This window comes from Octopus bimaculoides, chromosome 8 (assembly GCF_046866305.1).
Source record: "Octopus bimaculoides isolate indiv1 chromosome 8, ASM4686630v1, whole genome shotgun sequence".
NCBI classification, from domain to species: domain Eukaryota; kingdom Metazoa; phylum Mollusca; class Cephalopoda; order Octopoda; family Octopodidae; genus Octopus; species Octopus bimaculoides.
In genome coordinates this window covers 63,000,692-63,025,593 of record NC_142935.1, presented here as the reverse complement: position 1 = coordinate 63,025,593, position 24,902 = coordinate 63,000,692, and the positions used below count along the sequence as shown (strand labels likewise).

Genomic DNA, 24,902 nt, shown 5'->3' with positions numbered 1-24,902 from the left:
GCTGCTCTGGCAATGATCACGCTAGGACGGTGCTGTTAGCACTCCACTGGCATGGGTGCAAGTCATCAAATTTGGTTCAATTACGATTTCAATTTCAATGGATCACCAAAAAGGAAAACTATAATTGTCATTAAATGTGACAGAGGGTGTTAGAACACCTACAATGCTAGAAATAAGAGCTAAAGTGCTGCAGCATCAGAGCACTTTAGCTCTTATTTCTAGCATTGTAGGTGTTCTAACACCCTCAGTCATATATACATATGAGGTCTAATCACTAAGTATCCGGACTGTTGCCATAGTAACGAAGCTAATGCACTCAGAGTAAAACCACTTGGCACAGATTGCCCTTAATCGCTTCTGTGCATGTGCACTAAGTTTTAATGTTCTGGCTGACTTCCACTGCTTACAGCAGTGCTTGGAAGAAGTGGTTGAGAAGTAAACTTACCTACACAGCCACACCTGTGCCACTAATTCATAATTAAAAATGAAAAAAAAGCAAAACATAAATAGATGGAGCAGATGGTTCAGTTCCATGAAATGCTACCCATTATCTACATACAGAATAGAAGTCATTGCACCACATTTCTCACCTCAATGTTTCACAAATATGGGAGCAAAAAAAAAAAGAAAAATATATAGCAAAAAAAGATAATGGTGAAGAATCTGGCTCAAGCTTACATTTTCAACAGGTCCGTGGTTCTTGTTTTCGAACATATGTTCTGTGTTTTGAATGATGAGTTTGATGAGATGGAAATTGGTTTCAATGCAGTTGCGAACTTTGCCAAGATGGTCGCGGAAGTTTGGTATAATTGACCGATGATGATCTGGTAATTCATCATAGTACCGTTCTGTGTTGCGTATGCGGTTCAGGGAATACAACCTGAAAGATGAGAACAAAACACCATCAAGCAATTTTTCTTTTATTAAAACGTTCAATCTGGTTATAAATAACAGCTTATAAAACCAATATTTATATTCAAAAGCAAAGTTTCTTCAGTTTTCTCAACCATATTTATTATATACAACCAGGAAAATTACACATACATATATATTCTAAATGGTTGATATGGAAGACAGAGGATACTGGAAACTTTACATTAAGGGTACACGTGTCTGTGGAGTACTCAGCCACTTGCACATTAATTTCATGAGCAAGCTGTTCCATTGATTGTATCAGCAAGGACCCTTGTCCTTGTAACCGACAGAGTACTCCTCCTATACATATATATACATATATATATACATATATATATATATATATATATATGTATATATATATATATATATATATATATATATATATATATATATATATATATATATATACACACACATATATATACATATATACATATATACTTACACACACACACACACACACACACACACACACACACACACAAACATCATCATCATCATTTAACGTCCAATTTTTATGTTCATGCCGGCATGGGTTGGACAGTTTGAGGAACTGGCAAACTGCTAAGTTACAAGTACATAATCAAACCACAACAGGTTGCCAAGCATTGGGATGGAAAAAACACCCCACCACACACATATCATCATCGTCATTTAATGTCGATTTTCCATGCTGACATGCATTGGACGGTTTGACAGAAGCTGGCCAGATGGAGAGCTGACCAGACTCCAAATGTCTGCAACCACAGTTTTGGGTCTAGTTACACTCTGCAGCACCTTGGTCAAGTGTTTTCTGATATAACATGCTAACCAAGTCCTTGTGAGTGAATTTGGCAGACAGAAACAAAAAAAGAAGCCTGTTGTGCATGTGTGTGTGTTTCTCTGTGTGTGTGTGTTTCTGTGTGTGTATAGATGTGTGTATGCATGTGTGTGCATGGGTATGTGTGCATGTGCCTGTGCCTGTGCATGTGTACATTCATGTGTGCATGCATGTGTATGTGTGTGTGTGTGTGTGTGTGTGTGTGTGTTCTTGTCTTGACATTACATGCCAATTGTGAACAAACTTCACCAGGACGTTCGTTTGCAACTTCCTACAAAAACATGTCTGGCCAAAGGGAAAACACTAATTTGCATAGAAACAGACAAAGATTGGCAACAGGAAGAGCATCCAGTCGCCAAAAATCTGCCCAGATGGATCTCATCTGATCCACACTCAAGAATGCAAAAAAAAAAAAAAAAACTAAATGTTAACACAATGACGGTGAAGCTATCAGCTTCATGTTTTACCAATCTCTCAAGTAATCAATCTAGAATAATGAGACAGCTTCAGTTTTACACATAGTATTAACTATAAAATCTGTTTCATCATAAGCATGTTAAAAATAACGAACTAGTTCATGTAGTCACAACATTGTCGCATAAAACTAATTGGGCTATCTGCCCATTTGTTTCTATGGATTTTCAATATGTAATGACAAAAAAGTAATGAATTTTCATCCTCGTTATCTGATGAGATAACTTTGATTTTTCTCTTTCCTTTTTAGTTTTACGTTTTTAACAAAAACCTAAAAATTGCTAATTATATTTTTGCGTTTGAAGTATATAGAATCTGTTATGCGCTTGTTGTATTAAAGGTAAACCATTTTGCAAACCAGGATGGATGAGTGTGTATGCGTGCGTGGGTCTTTTGTATTCTTTTATTCTTCTGTTTGTTTCAATCAGTTGACTGTGGCCATGCTGGAGCACTGCCTTAAGTTGAACAAATCATGCCCAGGACTTATTCTTTGTAAGCCTAGTACTTATTCTATTGGTCTCTTTTGCCAAACCACTAAGTTACGGGGACATAAACACACCAGCATCAGTTGTCAAGTGACGGTGGGGGGGGGGGGGGAGACACACAAACACATATATATATATATATATATATATATCTTAATATATAAATCTGAAATTGTGTGTTTGTGTGAAGCCTTTTTGAATGTTTATAGAAATCCACATTTTCCACTTTTTCGTAAAAATTTTTACATCAATGGAATTTTCTCGATCTGAACTTTTCAGTGCAGTAATTAGATTTTTAAATTTCGTTTACTTTGTGTGATTTAAGGGAGATTTGGCTGTTGTTTCTAGCAACTTTTATATTTCATCCCTGTTACCTGGAACGCCATTCTTACACACGCGCTCAACATAAAAATATAGAGAGTAAAAGTAAAAGAGAGAGAGGGAGAGAGAGAGAAAGTGATACATACAACGTCATAGATTAAACTTTCATCTCAGTATTCTTTACTTATTTTTCATAACATAGATACGTAAAAACACACACAACCACACATACATGACCTGTGACAACAACATACACATTGCTCTCAATCTCTATTCATTTCTCCCCCTCTTCCTCTCTCACTCTCTCAAACGTATACACGTGCAAGTAAACAATCATTCACATCGTGGTATATTTACAAAACATTGATGGCATAACTACAGAGTTGTATCCCCCAACTTTGGAAGGTCATAACTTTCATAAAAATGAATATTTTTTTATGAAATTTTCTATGCATATATTATTTATTATGTAGATTCCAAATATACAAAAATTTTCGGTGAAAGTGTTTTGGAAGGGGGTGGGGTACAATATTCGGAAATTCCACTTAAATTCCTCTTAACTTCCAGGAAAATGAATATTTTTTCATGAAATTTTGTACAAATGTACCTTGATGTATGTACATTTCAAGCATGTAGGAATTTTGAAGGAAACAACTGCAGGTTATTTTTGAGAAGTGTTCCCCACTCGGTGGTGTTTCGGAGCAAGTCGTCCATATTTGTTTCATTTTTCTCTATTATGTGCTTATGTGCATCCTTAGATTTCTAATGAAGTAATAGGCAGTGAAGAGAAGCAGTCATAAGAAAACTTTTAACTACCCCTATTCCTTTCTTTCCCCCTCTCTACCTCTTCCTCTCTCGCTCTCTCAAAAGCATACATTCAGTAAAATATAACTCATGTTCGTCAATGTTTTGTAAATTTACCACGATTTTCACTAGGGTGTTAGGGCTAGGGTTTCAGGGTCAGGCTTAGGGTTTAGAATTAATGTTACGGTTACATTTTTTTAGGGTCAGGGTTATGGTTAGGGTTTAGGGTTAGTGTTAGGGTTAGTGTTAGGATTTGGTTTAGGATTAGGGCTGGGTAATCGTGCGGGTGTTAATCTGAAAAATTACAGATATATGAAAAGTACCGACCCTGCCATCTATTATAACTTTTGTTGTTCTGTTTAATATATACATAGATTATGCCTCCAAAGAAGAGAGTTTGCTGGGGAAAGACAGCAACCGGTTTAAAATGACAGCCACAGACTGCAGCAATTCACCACATTCCAGTAGCTACTTTGAACATAATGCAAAATGGTGCATCAACACCTTCTGCCCAATCTGATAGAATTCTGGCAAAACTGTTTAGCAACAGATCGCCAGCAATTACTTCATCACAAATTGCCATCCTAGCTCCTGTGAAAAGGGATTACCCTGCTATGTATAATCAGGGCAGCGCAAAAAGTTGTTTTGCACAAGCATTTCTATAGCCAATTACACGGATGAAATTTACGTATGCTTAATAATTTTACGCAAAACAGCCTTCAGAGTTTCCCTATTAATTTCATCGTCTTTTGAATTATGAACATATTTACATCATAGGGGTTTTTTCGTTGTAAGGCTTTCTTTTTTAGTTGATTTTCAGCTAGCAAGACTTATCGTAGAGGGCATAATGAGTCACACCCAGACAAGGTCAGGTTATACTGCTAGTATATATATATATTATATAACAGTTTAGCATACAGTTGCTGAAGGATAGTTTGATACCAGACTTGGATAAAAGTAAAATTTTTCAGCATGACGGAGCTCCATGCCGCAGATTGCATGCATGAGTCTCAATAATGAAGATGTTACAATATCGAAAGATTAGACAGCTCCGAGCCCTGACTTAAATATCAGTAAGCAAATGTGGACAGAATTAAAGAGAAGAGTTCGTAAGAAGAATCCACGCAGTCTTGAAGAGTTGTGGGAGCTCAGCCACAGATAATGGCATCAGGTACCTGTGAAGATGGTGAAGGATTTGTACGCATCTCTTCCCAGGCTCATTGGAGCAATTTTTCAAGCTAAGGGAAGCCACACGAAGTATTAAGAATGTACAGTAACTTCTTGAACTGTACATTCATCATCATCATCATCATCATCGTTTAACATCCGCTTTCCATGCTAGCATGGGTTGGACGATTTGACTGAGGACTGGTGAACCAGATGGCTACACCAGGCTCCAATCTGATTTGGCAGAGTTTCTACAGCTGGATGCCCTTCCTAACGTTAACCACTCCGAGAGTGTAGTGGGTGCTTTTACGTGCCACCGGAATGTTTCATTATAGACGTTTTTCTGTTTTAAAACACTTTATCTGGATTGATTTATGTGAGCTGGCTGAAAACTTTTGCACAGCCAGTTTTGGTGGTTGTCTCGCATCCTTCCCTCTCATTCAGAACCCCTACTACAAAATATAATGATTAGGTATGGAAATGACTCCAACGGGGCCAATGTTTCATCTGTAAAAAATGCAATGTGAAACATCTACTTCTAAGTTGGCAATTAGTGGAAATTTACAGTAGTTTAAGGTGGCCGAAGACTTGTGCGTGCATGCGTGCATGCGTGTGTGTGTATGTGTAGGCGCAGAGGTTTGTTTACATTCCTGTAACTTAGCGGTTCAGCAAAAAGTTTCCAATAGAATAAGTAGGAGACTTTAAAAAGGAAAAAAAGAGGAATGGGGGTCGATTTGTTCGACTGAAACAAGTAAAAGGTTAAAGGTTAAAGAAAGACAAACAGATAGACAGAGAATTAATTACAAGAATATTATGTCACCAGATACTTGGTGTTTGGATTCGTTAATATAATGTTTCTGATACCACATTTGATGATCCCTCTCTTCCAGGTCACCTTTTAATCACAGTTAGGGGGTCACGTGGAACAAAATACAAAAGCAAAACTCAAATGAAAGGAGTGAATTGTGTCAGCTTATAGCAACCAATTGTACGTGAGACATTTAGAGTATTGATTATGAAGCAGATAGGTCAGTATAGGTTAGAGACTAGATGGTTAACTATTGATTATATGCAATACACATTTTAAATATTGATTATGCAAACATACACAATATATATAAATGCATTTGTGTGTGTATGTGTATATATATATAAATATATATGTACATAATTACATATATATAATTACACATATATAATTATCTATACCTATATATCTTTTATGTTATACTTGTTTCAGTCATTAGACTGTGGCCATGCTGGGGCACAGCCTTGAAGGGTTGTTTAGTCGAATGAATCAACCCCAGGAGCTTTTTTCATTAAAGCCTGGTACTTATTTTGTTGGTCTCTTTTGCTGAACTGCTAGGTTACTGGAATGTAAACACACCGACAACAGTTGTCAAGCAGTGATGGGAGACAAACACAGACACAAAGACACACACACACACATATATATATATATATATATATATATATATATATATATATATATACATACATATATATATATATATGCATGTATGTATGTATTTATACAAGGGACTTCTTTCAGTTTCCAGCTTCTAAATCTGTCTGTTCGTCCATCCAGGACCCCTGTATCTCAGTCTACATTTGTTCTACATAGACATATTATACCTTTTTGGAATCAGGATGATCCCAGGATTGAAAATCTGCTCTTCATTTGGTTCTTGAACATCTAGCATTGGGATCAAGTCTGGATGAAGATTTATTATATGCTATCAGCTGAAAATTAAAATTTTAAAAGAATTCCAAAAATTTGTGAACTTCACAAGTTTTTCATTTAAACTAAATTTAAAGTAATACCATATTGGTAGGATAATACCATATTGGTAGGGTATCAATAAATGCTTTATTATTATTGCTCCTTTTAGTTTCAGGCCACAGGCACAATTAGCCCTCTGCAGGAGTGCAGCTTTTAAGCTAGTATATAGATATGTGCATGTGTGTGTATGCGTATGGTATATTTTGATAGATGTAGATATATAGATGTGTGTGTTTGTGTCGCCTTGCCCTCACATCACAGGATAGTTGTGAGACAATTATCATTGCCGTACAAGCAGTATTACTTATTTGCAATGCTCTGCATGAAAACAACCGACAACAAAATACCTTACTTGGAAACGGGTGAGAGTTAGATTACATGCCTCAATAAACTCCATCCAACTCATGCAAGCATGGAGAAATAGATGTAATGATAATGATGGTGCATGTGTGTACATGCCTACGTCTGTATATGTCTCAGTCTATCTTCCTACTGAAAAGACTAGGGTAGTAATTGTGACATTGTTTATGCCCCACATAAACAAAAGATTCGCCAGCTCAGTAGCGTGGCACGTTAAGGCATGTCTCTGCATATCTTACTGAAGACAAGGCTTGGCAACAGGAAGTACATCTAGCAACGAAATGCTACCTGAAGAAGTTTTGTCCAACTCATACCTGCATGGTAAATGTTGAAATAAAAGTATGCATGTGTGTGTGTGTGTGCCTGTGTGTGTCTGTGTGTGTGTTTGTGTGTGTGTGTATAAATATGTATAAAAATCACCATTGGTGATCTCTCGTAGTTAAGGAAAACATAGAAATAAAAACAATGACGATGAAGTATATGCACACATATAAACATAGATATCAATCTATGTGCATGTGTATGTATATATATATATATATATATATATATATATATATATATATATATATATACATACATACACATGTGTATATATATATACATGTATATATATATACACATGTGTATATATATATACATATATATATATATATATATATATATATATATATATATATATATATATATATATATATATATATATACATGTATATATATATGTATATATATATATACACACATATATATACATACAGAGAGAGAGAGAGAGAGAGCCCTACCCATATGTATGTATATGCACAAATATATATACACACACACACATATATGGTTCAATGCATGTGTGGTAAAATGGACATTAAGCAATAATACTGATGATACTGTGTGTGTGTGTGTGTGTGTGTGTGTGTGTGTGTGTGTGTGTGTATCACCATTTCATCATCATCATCATCATAATAATCATCTAACATCCACTTTTCCATGCTTGCATGGGTAAGACAGAATTCGCAGAGGCAGATATTTTTTCCTAGGGCCATTAAAGCCCTTCCTGTAATCAGCCCTTAACTCTTTCTTTTCAAGCAAGGTAATATACACGCCCAACTTCCAACCCCTACCCCAACACTCATGACCATACATGTTTCTGATTTCTTTACTGCCTACAAGGGGCTACACACAGAGGGGACAAACAGATTAAGTCGATTATATTGACCCCAGTGCGTAACTGGTACTTATTTAATCGACCCCCGAAAGGATGAAAGGCAAAGTCGACCTCGGCAGAATTTGAACTCAGAACATAGCGGCAGACAAAATACCGCTAAGCATTTCACCCGGTGTGCTAACGTCTCTGCCAGTTCGCCGCCACACATGTTTCTGCAGAATTTTGGTAAATGAACAACAATACCTGTATGCCAACGATACTTGACTACAACCATAATGTTGAGATTCAGGTACACTCAGGTATCCACACACAGGCACAATGTGGTTGAGAAGTTCACTCGCCACATCAAAGCCCCTTCAGCAAGTGTCTTCAACCAAAGCCCCCCGCAAGTCATGTAATGATGTGTCAGGGAATTTTGATAGAAAGAAACAAAGGAACACACCTGCTCATGACAGGCTTGACCAAAAGCCAAATTTATCCTACACATGATGTCACTTGTTCACTGCAGGTCAGTAACGTTTGGACATGGTGTGTGTGTGTGCAGTATGGTTTCCATTGCTGTGCATTTGTCCGTGTAGAACAGCCCCTGCCTGGCAGCACTTCCATACCTGTGAAGTTTATCACTGCCGATGCAGGAGGGGTGGTCAGGTGAGGAGGGGAAAGAAGAAGAAGAAGAAGAAGAAGAAGAAGAAGAAGAAGAAGAAGAAGAAGAAGAAGAAGAAGAAGAAGACGATGCAGCAGCAGAAGAAGAAGAAGAGGAACAACAACAACAACAAAAAGAACAAGAAGAACAAGAAGAACAAGAAGAACAAGAAGAAAAAGAACAACAATAACAACAACAACAAAGGTAAAAGAAGAAAGAAGAATAGCAACAAAGGGGGGAGGAGAAGGAGGATGACAACAACAAGGACGAGGAAGAAGAAAAGGCAGAAAGTGTGGGGGAGGGAGAAAAAGAGATGATCTGAAGGAGCAGCATGAATGAGGACATAATGAATGAAACCGAAGTGAATGCAGTGTGAGAAGAATCAATGACATCAAATTGTGTTTGGTCACATGACATAAAGGAGAAGATTATACAATGCCAATAGAGTATGGCGCTTGTTGGCATGGAACTAGATTGTGTGCAAGCGTGCGTATGTACATATGTATGTATCTGTGCATGTATATATATACATATATACACATATGTATATACCTATATATATACATATATATATACATATATATATATATATATATATATATATATATATATATATACACACACATATATATATATATAGATATATATATATAGAGAGAGAGAGAGAGAGACATATATAGAGATATATGCATGCATATAAAGATATACACACACACATATATATATGCATGCATACATACATGCATCACATATATGACACGAACAAACACGCGCGCGCGAACATTGGTAACAGATGAGATCAATAGAACCAATACACACCATTATTGGCAGAACTGAACTTCATGCTGAAACAATACTTTTGCCGGGGGGTGCAGCTTTTTGCTTCCTTTTAAATTTTTAACTTCACCTCCATCATCATCATCATCATCATCACCACCACCATTATCATCATCATCATCATTCTCATCATAATTACTGATTATATCAACACCAGTACTTGGCTGGTACTTATTCTATCAGTCAAGTACCAAGGTATTGATAGACTCAAGTGTTCTCTCTCCCACAAAATTTCTGCCTTTGTGACTATGTTTAGAAACCATTTATCTTATATCACCCTTGCTTTTTCTTTTTTTTTTTTTTACTGATGTATACTTTGTATACATTTTTCCTTTTATTTATACTATATAAAAAAAGATAAATAAATGCGCCATTTTAAAGCTGAACCAGGCTCATGGGCCCGGCTTTCCGGTTTCAATGGGGTATGTATCCCCAGCTGGACGGGACACCAGTCCATCGCAGCGTTACTCACTTTTGCAAGCTGAGTGGACTGGAGCAACGTGAAATGAAGTGTTTTGCTCAAGAACACAACGCGTCGCCCGGTCCAGGAATCGATACCACAATCTTACGATCATGGTGCTGACACCCTAACCACTAAGCCATGCGCCTCCACTATTTATACTGTATACCATGTATATTTTCTAGTTTTTTTGTTGCTTCTTTTTTATATCATTCCCTTCTATGTAAATTCCCACATTTTATGTCTGTCTTTCTACTGTCCCCTCACCTGTTACCCTGGTGGCAAATACAAAAAATTATTATTATTATTATTATTATCATTAAGCCGGCATGCTGGCAGAATTGTTAGCACATTGGGCAAAATCCTTAACAGCATTTCATTAGTCTTTACATTCTGAGTTCAAATTCTTGCAAGGTTGACTTTGCTTCTCATCTTTTTGGGGTCGATAAAGTAAGCAGAGTTGAGCACTGAGGTCAATGCATTCATCATTTCGGGGTCAGTACCAATCAAGTATTAGGGTCGACGTAATCAACTAGCCTCTTTCCCCAAAATTTCAGGTCTTGTACCTATAGTAGAAAGAATTATTATTATGGCAAGCTGGCAGATATAAGACAGCAAGGTGACAGATATAAGGCAGCGAGCTGGCAGATATAAGGCAATGAGCTGGTGGATATAAGGCATCAAGCTGGTGGATATAACACAGCTACCTGGCGGAATTGTTTGCATGCCGAGCAAAATGCTCAACAGCATTTCATCCGTCTTTACACTGAGTTCCAATTCCGCCAAGAGTGACTTTGCTTTTCATCCCTTATATATGTGTGTGTGTGTGTGTGTGTGTGTGTGTGTGTGTGTGTGTGTGTGTGTGAGTGTGAGTGTGTGTGTGTGTGTATTGATAGAAAAGGTAAGACAACAAAAGAAAGAAAGAGACCTCAATATTATGTAAATAGAGGAATTTATCTGTAAATAATATGTGACAATTATTCGGTAGCCATGGTAAAACTCTGAGTTTCGGATGTCGGGGTGGAGACCCACGCCGCCATCTCTTCACTTATCTGGCCATCATAAAAGATGCTAAGACCGTTAAACAAAGGGAAATTACTATGTGATTGACCGTTATTAAGACAAAAGAGCTATTAGAATGACCGCCAAGTGAGGGGAGGGAATAAAGGTAAGGGAGTAAAAATGTCCATAGTATTCGCGTAAGTGCACCAATCCGTACTTACACATGTGCGTCTGCACACCCACATACATGCACTATATGTATATACTCATCCACCCTCACTTGAAACACACACATGCTCACCCACACATTCGTCCAAAAATATATACATACCTGCATACACGCTCGCACACACACGCGTGCACAAAACGTGTATATATATATATATATATATATATATATATATATATATATATATATAAAAGTTGGGATGTGTGGTACTCAGCTATTCCATAAATCAAAAATGCATTAAATACTATAAAATATACACTGAGGACAGACTGCAGGACTCTAATTCTTCATCAGTTATCAATCAAAAATATTAATACCAAATTTCATGCCTGCACACACACATATATATACACAGATATATACATATACATATGCAGAAACAAATATATATTGTATACACACACATATATACAAATACATATACACACATATGGAGAAATATATAAATATACATACACACAACACCAACACACAGATGCACATAAACACACACATCATACAGAGACACAAAATTGCATGCAAATTTTTAACCCTAAAATTGAAAGCTCGTACTCTTTACATCTCCGACACCTTCACCCAAATACATGGAAGCATATATAATTACAACCAGGTTTTAGATACAAAACTGAAAGAGCCTTACACCACCTACACACACATACTTAGACATGCACAGAAACACAACACACATATACACACACAATATATTTCTACCCATATTTTGGCTTCTAAAATTGACAGCTTTCTCTCACTCTCTCCCTCTTTATCTCTCTTACATGCACACATATACACAAATAAATACACAAACATATGCAGGCATAGGAACATACAAATATACATATATAATTACACCCAGATTCTGGTTTCAAAACTGAAAGCTTTCTCACAAAAATGAACATATGGACACAAATTCATTATATATATATATATACATATATATATATATATATATATATATATATACACACACACACATACACACATCTATATATATACATATACATACATTCATATATAGACAGATATACATATATAAACACACACACACACAGAGTCACAAATACACAGAAATACAGGTTTTAACTTCAAATTGAAGGTTTTCTTTCACTATACACACACACATATTGCAACCAGATTTCCCTCTCTTTAACTTCCAAAGTGAAAGTAAAACAAAAACAAAAAACAAGAAAACCAGGAAACATTACATCACCATAATATATCATCATCATTTTTCATCCATTTTTTTTCATGCTGGTAGAGGGGTGAGGCATGTTTACTCCAATACACCATTTTACTACTTGTTGTAGTCTTTTGTCATCTCCTTCCTGAGAACCAACATCCTGAGATCAGCTCCCACTGCTTTTACCCATGTCTTCCGGTGCTGAAGGTTCCTTCCTCTAGGATCTAATTTGGCACATTTTTACCCAAACATCATCCTTCATATACATTACATGTTCCACACTAGTGCAATCTCCTCTTTTGCACGATCCATTTGATTCTTCTTGTACAGGGTTTTTGTTGTGTTTTTTCTGCTTTTTCTCAGCTTCTCTGTGTTCCATTGGAGGAGTCATACCTGCTCCAAAAAGTGCAGGTATGGCTGTGTGGTAAGCAGTTTGTTTCCATCGGTTACAATAAATACTCCAGTTGATCCGATCAACAGAACAGCCTGCTCATGAAATTAATGTGCAAATGGCTGAGCACTCTGCAGGCATGCGTACCCTTAACATAGTTCTCATGAGGATTCAGGGTAACATAGAATGTGACAAGGCTGGCCCTTGTAACTACAGGTACTACACATTTTTGCCAACTGAATGGACAGGAGCAATGTGAAATATAGTGTCTTGCTCAAGGAGACAATGTGTTGCTGGGAACTGAACTCACAACCTTACGATCATGAGCTGAATATCCTAGCCGCTAACCCACACACCTTCACAGATCACCTACATAATAGAAGCTATCAGCTTCTTGTAAGAATCTTCTATGCCAGCATTTCTCAACCAGAGTTCCCTGAAACCCTAGGGTTCCACAAGAAAGAGTGAGATAAGCTAATGCTAATTTCATGTCCATAATATTACTATACATGCACAACATATTGTTGGTTATTGTAATATTGCAATATAGACATCATCCTATCTAACCTATTATACAGTTCTATATTTAAGAGACGAGAAATTATGTACATTATTTACATTCGACGAAACGTGTGAACAGCAAACAAGATGAGGGCAAGTATCCGTTGAATATAAATAATGTAAATACAAGTTTGTTGCCAAAAACAAGACACTATACTTTACATTTGTTTGTCTTGGGCAAGTCTTTAAAAAGGTACCATGCTCCATTGTTGGTTGTCACTAAGAAAATTAGGTGTAAATTGGGTGTAGTTACAAGGGCCATTTTTTTTTTAGGAGAGTAAAAACAAAATTTTTAAAAAAAGCCATTGAAAACCAATTATAGCAGAGACTCGATCTAAGAATATCTGAAGAAGAAATTGTATTCCGAAATATCATTGGACAATGGATAACTAAATTACAACAGGTATATAGTCCATTTTTTGTATTATAGTGCATTGTTGTACCATTCAAAACATTTTATTCTCTATTTTTTTTCTACTATAGGCACAAGGTCTGAAATTCGGGGAAGGGGATAGTCAATTTCATTGACTCCAATGCGTAACTGGTACTTATTTCATCAACCCCAAAAGGATGAAAGGCAAAGTCAACCTCGGCGGAATTTGAACTCAGAACGTAGTGACAGGCAAAATACTGTGACGCATTTCATGCAGCATTCTAACGATTCTGCCAGCTCGCTGCCTTCTGTGTTCAAATTCTGCCAAGGTTAACTTAGCCTTTCAGCTTTTCGGACTCGATAAAATAAGTACCAGTTGAACACTGGAGGTCAATGTAATCAATATATTGTCCCTCTGCCGAAATTGCTGGCCTTGTGCCAAATTTTGAAACTGATGCATGCATGTGTACATACATACACACAGATGTAAACACACATACAGGTGTTTGTGTACCAGAGTGTGTGGATGTATGTTTATGTGTATGTGTGTGTATGTATGCACATGTGTAGGTATGTATGTGTATGATAGAACTGATTACCCCTTTAATTAAAATGTAATTAGATGTAATTAAGAAAACTTCATACAGCAATGTTAAGTAACAGAATAATTACATATATGTATTTGCATGTATGTGTATGTGTGCATGTATGTATATGGTTGTGTATGTTTTATGTCTGTGTGTATAACATGAATGTTTGTGTGTGTGTGTATATGTGTGTGTATGTTTGTTATTTCTTTATTGCCCACAAGGGGCTAAACATAGAGGGGACAAACAAGGACAGACAAAGGGATTAAGTCGATTACATCGACCCCAGTGCATAACTGGTACTTATTTAATCGACCCCGAAAGGATGAAAGGCTAAGTCGACCTCGGCGGAATTTGAACTCAGAACGTAAAGACAGACGAAATACCGCTAAGCATTTCGCCCAGTGTGCTAACGTTTCTGCCAGCTCACCACTGTAAGTATGCTTGTGTGTGCATGTACATCTGTGTGGTATGCATGTTTGTTGCATGTATGAGTGTATGTATACATTGTATGTGTATATGCATTTGTGGTATGCAAGCACATGTGTATATGTGTGTATGTGCATTTCTGCTTTTGTGTGTGTGTGTGTTTATAAAATTCCTAGAAATCACTTTGGCAATTAGTGTACCAAAACAGAAAGTGATACTTTATGCAGTCCTCCAGCTTACAGCTCCTGTCAAACCATCCAACCCACATCACCACAGAAGATGGATGTTAAATGATGATGATGAGGATGATGATGATGATGATGATGATGATGCCTGTCAAATAACATTTAGATTTCTTTCCCTGATATCCAAAGTTCAAATCCCAAAGGACTCCAACGGACTCTTCATCCCTTTGCAGGTACACAGTATCACATGTAAATAGCTGATTAAATATGCAAATTAGCTAATTAAATATTCAAACCTCAAGTATGCAAATTAGGCACAATAATTTCTCAAATTTTCGAGTAGGTTATATTGCTCAACAGAAACTGTTATATGCTTTGCCATGTTTGAACAGAATTATAGTTAGTAACTCTCTAATACATACGAATGAATGAATGTGTGTGTGTGTGTGTGTGTGTGTGTGTGTGTGTGTGTGTATGTGTGTGTTTTTATATATATATATATATATATCTTTTACCTTGTACTTGCTTCAGTCATTAGACTGCAGCCATGAAGAGTCTTTAGTCAAATTAATTGATCAACCCCGCCAGACTTATTTTTGTTAAACCTAGTAATTATTCCATCATCTCTCTTGTCGAACTGCTAAGTAATGGGGACATAAGCACACCAACACCGGTTGTCAAGCAGCGTGAGGAGACACTAAGACACACACACATAGATATACATATATACAATGGGCTTCTTTCATTTGACCAAATTCACTCACAAGGCTTTGGTCGGCCCAAATCTATAATAGAAGACACTTGCCCAAGGTGCTACACAGTGATACAGAACCCGGAACCATGTGGTTGGGAAGCAAGTTTCTTACCACACAACCACACCTACACCTGTATGTATGTATGTATGTATGTATGTATGTATGCATGCATGCATGCATGCATGAATGAATGTATATAAAGAGAGAGAGCAAGAGAGATGCAGACAGACAGAAAGACAGACACACCCACAAGAGCATTCATACAAAACCATACCAGCATGGCAAACGGACATCAAATGATGATGAATGAGGAAAAAAAACAGGAGTAGCTATGTGGTAAATAGCTAGCTTACCAACCACATGGTTCCAGGTTCAGTCCCACTGCGTGGCACCTTGAGCAAGTGTCTTCTAATATAGCCTCGGGCCGACCAAAGCCTTGTGAGTGGATTTGGTAGACGGAAACTGAAAGAAGCTTGTCATGTGTGTGTGTGTGTGTGTGTGTATTTTTGTCCCCCTACCATCGATTGACAAACAATGTTGGTGTGTTCATGTCCCTGTAACTTAGCTGTTCAGCAAAAGACACCGATAGAATAAATACTAGGCTTACAAAGAATAAGTCCTGGGGTCAATTAGCTTGACTAAAGGTGGTGCTTCAGCATGGCCGCAGTCAAACGACTGAAACAAGTAAAAGAATAAAAGAATATACAATGGTAAATTGTTTACAGGTAAGATAAGGAGTACATGCATAAATTTGTAGGTACATAAACGCGTATCTGGGTGGTGCATGCATACATACATATATACACACATATATACACACCTGTATACCTGTGTAATTGTGTGTTGAACGAGAAGCTCAATTGTAAGTAAAAACAGGGCGTGTAAGGAAAAGAAGTCAAGGGGTGGGGGGGAAGGAAAAGAAGATTGTGTGCGTATGTGTGTGTGTGTGGAGGGAGCCAGTGTGTAGATGGAGGTACTTAATCACAAGACAAAATATGGAGATGAATCCATAGAAAACTGGAATAGAAAAGAAGGAATGGGAAAGGTGAGGCAGAGGGGGAAACAGGGGAGAGAAAGCTTCTATGAATGTGTGAGGCGTGTGTGTGTGTGTGTGTGTGTGTGTGTGTGTGTGTGCACAGGTGTCATGTGAGAACCAGTTCAATAAACAGATCAATACACAACTGAATGGGAAGGTGAAAAACTTCCAATATTTCAAGACCCATTTTTGCATGTGCATATATGAATATAGTTATATCTTTATATATATTTTATTCTTTCACTTGTTTCAGTCATCTGACTACGGCCATGCTGGAGCACAGCCTTTAGTCGAACAAATCGAGTCCCCGGACTTATTCTTTCTAAGCCTAGTACTTATACTATCAGTCTCTTTTGACAAACTGCTAAGTTACAAGGACGTAAACACACCAACATCGGTTGTCAAGCGATGGTGGGAGACAAACACAGACACACAGACACATATACATATATATAGGGAGAATTCACAAAAACACAAAAGACGAAGACAGGTGGTGAAGAAAACAAACAGATGTATTAGTATAACACTCGGGAATTGAAAAAGTCTTTAACGTTTCGAGCCTACGCTCTTCCACAGAAAGGAACACAGAAAAATAGGAGAGAAAAAAATGTGTGTAGTGGTTAGCAATCTCAGGCTTCTTTTATTTTCCATCCACACATATACATATATATGACGGGCTTCTTTCAGTTTCCATCCACCAAATCCACTCACAAGGCTTTGGTCAGTCAAAGGCTATAGTAGAAGACACTTGCCCAAGGTGCCATGTGGTGGGACTGAACCTGAAACCATGCGGTTGGGAAGCAAGCTTCTTACAACACAGCCACACCTGCTGTTTGTATGTATACATTTACATACATTTATAGATAGATAGATAGATAGATAGAAAGAAGCAGAGACATAGAAAAAGATGTGTGTGTGTGTGTGTGTATAAATGCGAATTACACACTGTAAAGTGGTTGGTGTTAGGAAGGGGCATCCAGCTGTAGAAATCATGCCAAAACTAACATGGATCATGATGCAGTGTTGTGGTTCACCAGATCCTGACGAAACATCTATCCAACCCACGTCAGCATGGAAGATGGATATTAAATTATGTTCCTGTGTGTGTTTGTGTGTATATATAAATATGCATATATATATATATATATATATATCTCTTTTACTCTTTTACTTGTTTCAGTCATTTGACTGCGGCCATGCTGGAGCACCACCTTTAGTCGAGCAAATCGACCCCGGGACTTATTCTTTGTAAGCCTAGTACTTATTCTATCGGTCTCTTTTTGCCGAACCGCTAAGTGACGGGGACATAAACACACCAGCATCGGTTGTCAAGCAATGCTAGGAGGACAAACACAGACACACAAACACACACATATATATATACATATATACAACGGGCTTCTTTGAGTTTCCATCTACCAAATCCACTCACAAGGCTTTGGTCGGCCCGAGGCTATAGTAGAAGACACTTGCCCAAGGTGCCACGCTGTGGGACTGAACTCGGAACCATGTGGTTGGTAAGCAAGCTACTTTCCACACAGCCACTCCTGCGCCTATATATATATATATATATATATATATATATATATATATATATATATATATATATATATATATATATATATATATATATATATATATATATATATATATATATATGTGTAAGGGTAAGATCCAAGGATCAAGATGTAGGAAGTTAGTAAGCTTTGAGCAGTTCATAGAAGATATTAAAAACAACTTTCAGGAACGATAGTGGTTTATTGACATATCGAAGTTTGATATGCTGAAAATAGTTATTTCATAGTTCATGGTTTGGAGATACATATGGTTGGTTGGCACTCCATTGGCTACGATGACGAGGGTTCCGGTTGATCCAATCAACGGAACAGCTTGCTTGTGAAATTAATATGCAAGTGGCTGAGCACTCCACAGTCACGTGTACCCTTAACGTAGTTCCCGGGGAGATTCAAGGTGACACAGAGTGTGACAAGGCTGGCCCTTTGAAATACAGGTACAACAGAAACAGGAAGAAAGAGTGAGAGAAAGTTGTGGTGAAAGAGTACAGCAGGGTTCGTCACCATCCCCTGCCGGAGCCTTGTGGAACTTAAGGTGTTTTCGCTCAATAAACACCCAAAACGCTCGGTCTGGGAATTGAAACCGCGATCCTATGACCGCAAGTCCACTGCCCTAACCACTGGGCCACTGCGCCTCCATGAGGATACATATAGGATGATGATGATGACATTATGAAAATCTCAAAGCTGCAAGATAATGCAGGATTAATTCAAAATAGTGCAAACAAGTAAGTATTAATTTTGACAGAGTAATCTGAATGCTGAAGGGTTAAACAGGAAATTTATATAACAGAATCAGGGATAGTTTGAAACTGGTTGGTAGCAAAAGGTTTAATGAGAAAGCCAGTTAATATTATACAAAGCTGTTAAATTTACTTTAAATTTAAATATATTTCATGAAGTATTAAACATTTTACTGTACAACTGCAACCATGTTGCTGACATAGTTAGAGTTTGAAACGTGTCAGTCCTAGACTGCAAACTGAGCAACAAGTTTGACACCTCATAAAATAAATGCAAGTTTGAAGTGAATTTAACGGTTTTATGTGTTATTAAATGGCTCTTCCACAATGTAGTTCCAATACACAGTCTCAGCTCAAGTAGCCTGCAAGACAAGTACAACACTGTGGATATGTAAAGCATTTAATAAATTACTTTGTGCATGCTAAACAGTCAAAAATCAAAACAATCATTTATATATCATTCTTTTTGAACATTAATATGCTAATCACTGATGTTTCTCTGTATCTTATCAATGGAGAACAACTACTTTCAGACAAATGTGTATTCATAATACACTTGACTCATCAGTACCTTTCAGAGGTCTTTCAAACACCCAGTGTTTCAACATCATTGTCTCCTCAGTCAAAACTACAATGGTCTAATGCAGTGTTTCTCAAACTATCTGATGTGGTGTACTGGCAGTTTTTTTTTTTCCAATGTGCCAGGGACCGGTAATATTTCTTAGTAATATCAATTTATACTAGAAACAATATATGTAATGAATATTAAAAAAGTTGACATTTTTTTTTTTATCTAGTAAACAAATAATACAATATTACATAAGCATTTTATAAGGTTTCTTTCTTTTCTGGAAACTCACCACATACTGGCAGCTGATAGCTCACGGACCGGCACCAGTCCACGGACCACCACTTTGAGTAGCACTGGTCTAATGAATCTAACAAGAATTCATGGCTTTAGTCTGTAATTTTAGCAAACAAATTATTTACTAATAATAAATCATCTTGCGTACACAGTAAACAGCAAGAATCAAAACCGAAGACCCACACAATTATTTTTAATACATTCCGACAGATTTGAATGTGAACGTGTGAAATGCTGTTGTATTTCATCACAGGAAAACTGCTTCTCCTTTCACACAAATGTATGTGCATAACACAGTTGATTTATTTGCATATGGTGACTTTTAGGACACCTGGTGTTTCGACATCTTTGTTTCTTCCCAACCAAAGCTACCCCAGACTAATGAATCTAACAAGCTTGTGACTTGTTATAATTTAAGCAAAAAAAATTATTTGCTGACGTGTGCTGACATCTACCAACCAATAATAAATAACTGTCATGTGTACGGTAAACAGGGAGATTCAAAAGAAAAACTACCGTATTCAGTCTTAATATGTCCTGGCAGATTCAAACATGAATATACTAATCCTTGTTGTATCTCATCATTTAATATCCATGTTCCAGACTATCATGGGTAGGACAGTTTGACTGGAAACAATATGTCCAAGGACTGGATCAAGCTCCAATGTCTGCTTTGGCATGGTTTTTACAGCTGGGTGTCCTTTTTAATAATCCTTTCTACTATAAGCACAAAGCCTGCAGTTTGGGGGCAGGGGATAGTCGATTACATTGACCCTAGTGCATAACTGCTACTTAGTTTACCGACCCTGAAAAGATGTAAGGCAAAGTCAACCTTAGCAGAATTTGAACTCAGAACATAGCGGCAAACGATATTCTGCTAAGCATTTCGCTCAGCATGCTAACGATTCTGCCAGCTTGCTGCATAGCATAGACTGGGTGCTTTTTTGTGCCATCCACACTATTGAGGTCACCATGCAATTTACAGGACTACAAGCCCTGGGATAGGTGATGGGTCAGCTTCATGTTAGGGTACCAGGGGATAACTATGAGAGAGATGAGGGCAGAGCAGGTTCTTGCAAACAGATCTACATGGCTACTAAATATGTGCATCTCTGATCATGAGCAGAAGTAGTGGGGGATCATCATAGCCATGTGTTGAGAGGAATTCTTTGGGATTTGAATAATTCACTTTTGGAAACATGGGTGTTTTGCTCAACATTCTTAAACAAACCTTATTCAGGGACCTTTTGAGCGGGATGGGCTACTCGACATGAAGAAAATTCTAACTAGGCCCCACCTGCGAGGTCATGCGCTGTTTATCTTCATATGAGATCACTATGGTTGTGGTGCATGTGCCTGGTGTACCCTTATCAGACGGGTGGTCATGATGGGTATACTGGGCTTCGTATATTTTACCCCAGTGTCACTTTGATGGCATGCACTGCTCTCTCACTCAATAATAATAATAATAATAACATCAAAAAAAGAATACCTTAGGAATGAGAACCCAGGTTCGAAATTCCTCCAAGACACCTGATGAAGGCTGGAGAGCCGAAACGTTGTGTTAACAACAAACAAGATGAGGACAAATATCCGTCAAATATAAATAATGTAAATAATGTACATTTTGAGTACATTTCTTTCATAAGTCTCAAGTTACTCTAGTGATTGGAAAAAAAATTGGGATTGTGTATTATATACGATGCATGGATACCAGAAAAATATGTCCTGTGTATTACATGTGATACCTAGGACAGGTAAGGAGTTTAAAGGTAGCAGAGTTTTTAAAATAAGTTTTTTTTTTGGGGGGGGGGTGTTTTTCGTGTTGGTGATAGTGGGGCAATTATGCCTCATGCTGAATTACCACCTTCAGTGTAATTAAGTGGAATTTGGCTGCTATTTCTTGTAAGTCCAATGACATCATACAGGCTTACTTTTTGTAATTCAATGCCTTACTGTCCAAAGCTCAAATTCTGCCAAAGGTAGGAATTATTTTCCATTCTTCCTTGATAAAAATAAGAACCAAATAAACTACTGACAATATAATGTTTCAGATAAAATGGTTACTCTTTTACTTGTTTCAGTCATTTGACTGTGGCCATGCTGGAGCACCGCCTTTAGTCAAGCAAATCGACCCCAGGACTTCTTCTTTGTAAGCCTAGTACTTATTCTATCGGTCTCTTTTGCCGAACCACTAAGTTACAGGGACATAAACACACCAGCATTGGTTGTCAAGCAACGTTGGGGGAACAAACACAGACACACAAACACATATATATATAGATATATACACGATGGGCTTCTTTCAATTTCCGTCTACCAAATCCACTCACAAGGCTTTGGTTGGCCCGAGGCTATAGTAGAAGACATTTGCCCAAGATGCCACGCAGTGGGACTGAACCCGGAACCATTGTGGTTGGTAAGCAAGCTACTTACCACACAGCCACTCCTACGCCTATGAAACCTTTAGCATTCAGATTTCTCTATCACATAAAGAGCTTATTTTATTCTTTTATTCCTTTACATGTTTCAGCCATAAGGCTGTGGCCATGCTGGAGCACTGCCAGTGTAATCACCCCTTTAATGGCCAACTTTGTGATTGGCTTTCGGTGAAGGGGGGTGTTTAACACTGATGCCATCTTTTGAGTCTCCTGCTTTGATACAGTTCTTCTGAAACTTTGGATAGCAAAAGGTCAAGTTGTTTCTTGAAAACATCAACCCAACTCCATGGAGATCCCTTAAATGTTTTGGCATTTAATTACATTAATGCTTTGGTATTTAATTACAATGCTTTGAATTAATCATGCATTATATTGATTTTGATGATGTGAACGTTTATTTTTAGAATGACATTGTAGGATCGGCATGAAAGACCAAATCGAGCCATTTTGAACACAAAGCAGGTAGAAGAATGGGCCAGATACGGCCGGTTTAAATGCTAAAGAGTTAAGAATCAGAAACCACAAGCTCAATGAAGAAGCTTCAATTTGGTTGCTCAATCTGCTAGAAATAGCAGCCAAATTTTCCTCAAATCAGGTCCTAATACAGCAATTCCCATCCTGAGATCTACAAAGATTAGTAGTAGAGATTAATGAGCTGATTATTTACATTATTTACAGTTGATAGATATTTGTCCTCATCTTGTTTTTTGTCAATATACAGGGTGTCCACAAAGTCTGGGTACATGGGGATTAACACATACTTTAAGAAATTATTATTTTTTATATTTAATTGTTTATGTTATGATTTTATTTACTCCATGTACCCAGACCTGTTGAACTGTATTGATGAGCTGAGTTCAAAATTTGTCAGATAGATGAACTGAGAAAGTCATTAACAGGGGTCGGTCAGCAATGTGATCAGTATTAACCCCTAGAGGATGGGGTGTCTAATTGGCTGTCTAAAGGCAGTCAATAAACACCTAAAACAATTTTGAGCATTAAGGATGCTAAATTATTAACGAAGTGAATCTGGAAGAGCACAGTGTGTTGTGTGTGTGTTGGCACTCCGTCGCTTACGACGTCGAGGGTTCCAGTTGATCCGATCAATGGAACAGCCTGCTCGTGAAATTAACGTGCAAGTGGCTGAGCACTCCACAGACAGGTGTACTCTTAACGTAGTTCTCGGGGATATTCAGCATGAAACAGTGTGTGACAAGGCTGACCCTTTGAATTACAGGCACAACAGAAACAGGAAGTAAGAGTGAGAGAAAGTTGTGATGAAAGAGTACAGCAGGGTTCGCCACCATCCCCTGCCGGAACCTCGTAGAGCTTTAGGTGTTTTCGCTCAATAAATATTCACAATGCCCAGTCTGGGAATCGAAACCGCGATCCTATGATCACGAGTCCGCTGCCCTAACCACTGGGCCATTGCGCCTCCACCGGGAGAGCACAGTAATTTAAAAGTAAAAGCTCAAGAAGGTGCATGGCTCAGTGGTTAGAGCGTTGGGTTCATGAGGTAGTGAGTTCAATTCCTGGACCAGGCTGTGTTGTATTCTTGAACAAGACACTTTATTTCATGTTATTCCAGTTTACTCATCTGTAGAAATGAGTTTCAACATCACTGGTGCCAAGCTGTGTCGGTCTTTGCCTTTCCCTTGGATAACATCGGTGGTGTGGAGAGGAAGGGAGACTGGTATGCATGGGTGACTGCCGGTCTTCCATAAACAACCTTGCCTGGATTTGTGCTTCAAAGGGGAACTTTCTAGGTGCAATCCCATGGTTGTTCATGACCTAAGGGGGTCTTTACTCTTTACTAATTTCCAACCAATCATCAATGACAGTTTTCACCAAACACATATTTTACATTAAAATATTTCATTTTCTAACTATATCAACATAATACAACTGAATAGATTGGTTGTTCTTTATCAATTTCAGTATTTTTATTTAATTTCTTTAAATAGTCTGTCATGAAAAACAGTATTGACACAAAAGAACGAAGATGTTAATGTTTTTAAATCAAAAAAATTTCTTAAGTCTTCTATCAGCTACCTTATCTTTTCTTTCTTCTACTTTATCTTTCTTTATTTCTCATTGGATTATGATATGTTGGGGTCACTGTCTTGAAGAGATTATCATCATCATCAGCAGCCAGTGTTTTAAATCCGGGTTTTGTCCCTGTGAACGGATCTACCTCAATGCCATAGCAACCGCCCTCACACCATCTTGCTCAGTTTTGGGCGTCCTCCTTTGGGCGTTCCAACTCTACATTCTGAGTTCAAATCCCACTGAGGTCAACATTGCTTTTCGTCCTTTCGGGAGC

At 37.6% G+C, this 24,902-nt stretch overlaps 1 protein-coding gene across 2 annotated transcripts in view; it reads right to left on the bottom strand.

The window, feature by feature from the left end:
- The window catches only part of LOC106876185 (protein-L-histidine N-pros-methyltransferase CARNMT1-like), a 182,716-nt gene that overhangs the window by 153,091 nt on the left and 4,723 nt on the right, over window positions 1–24,902 (bottom strand). For both annotated transcript variants that reach the window (XM_089356628.1, XM_089356630.1), the window contains exon 2: window positions 679–880. In XM_089356628.1, the coding sequence (XP_089212754.1) occupies window positions 679–880 (202 nt within the window). The remainder of the gene's footprint in view (window positions 1–678; window positions 881–24,902) is intronic.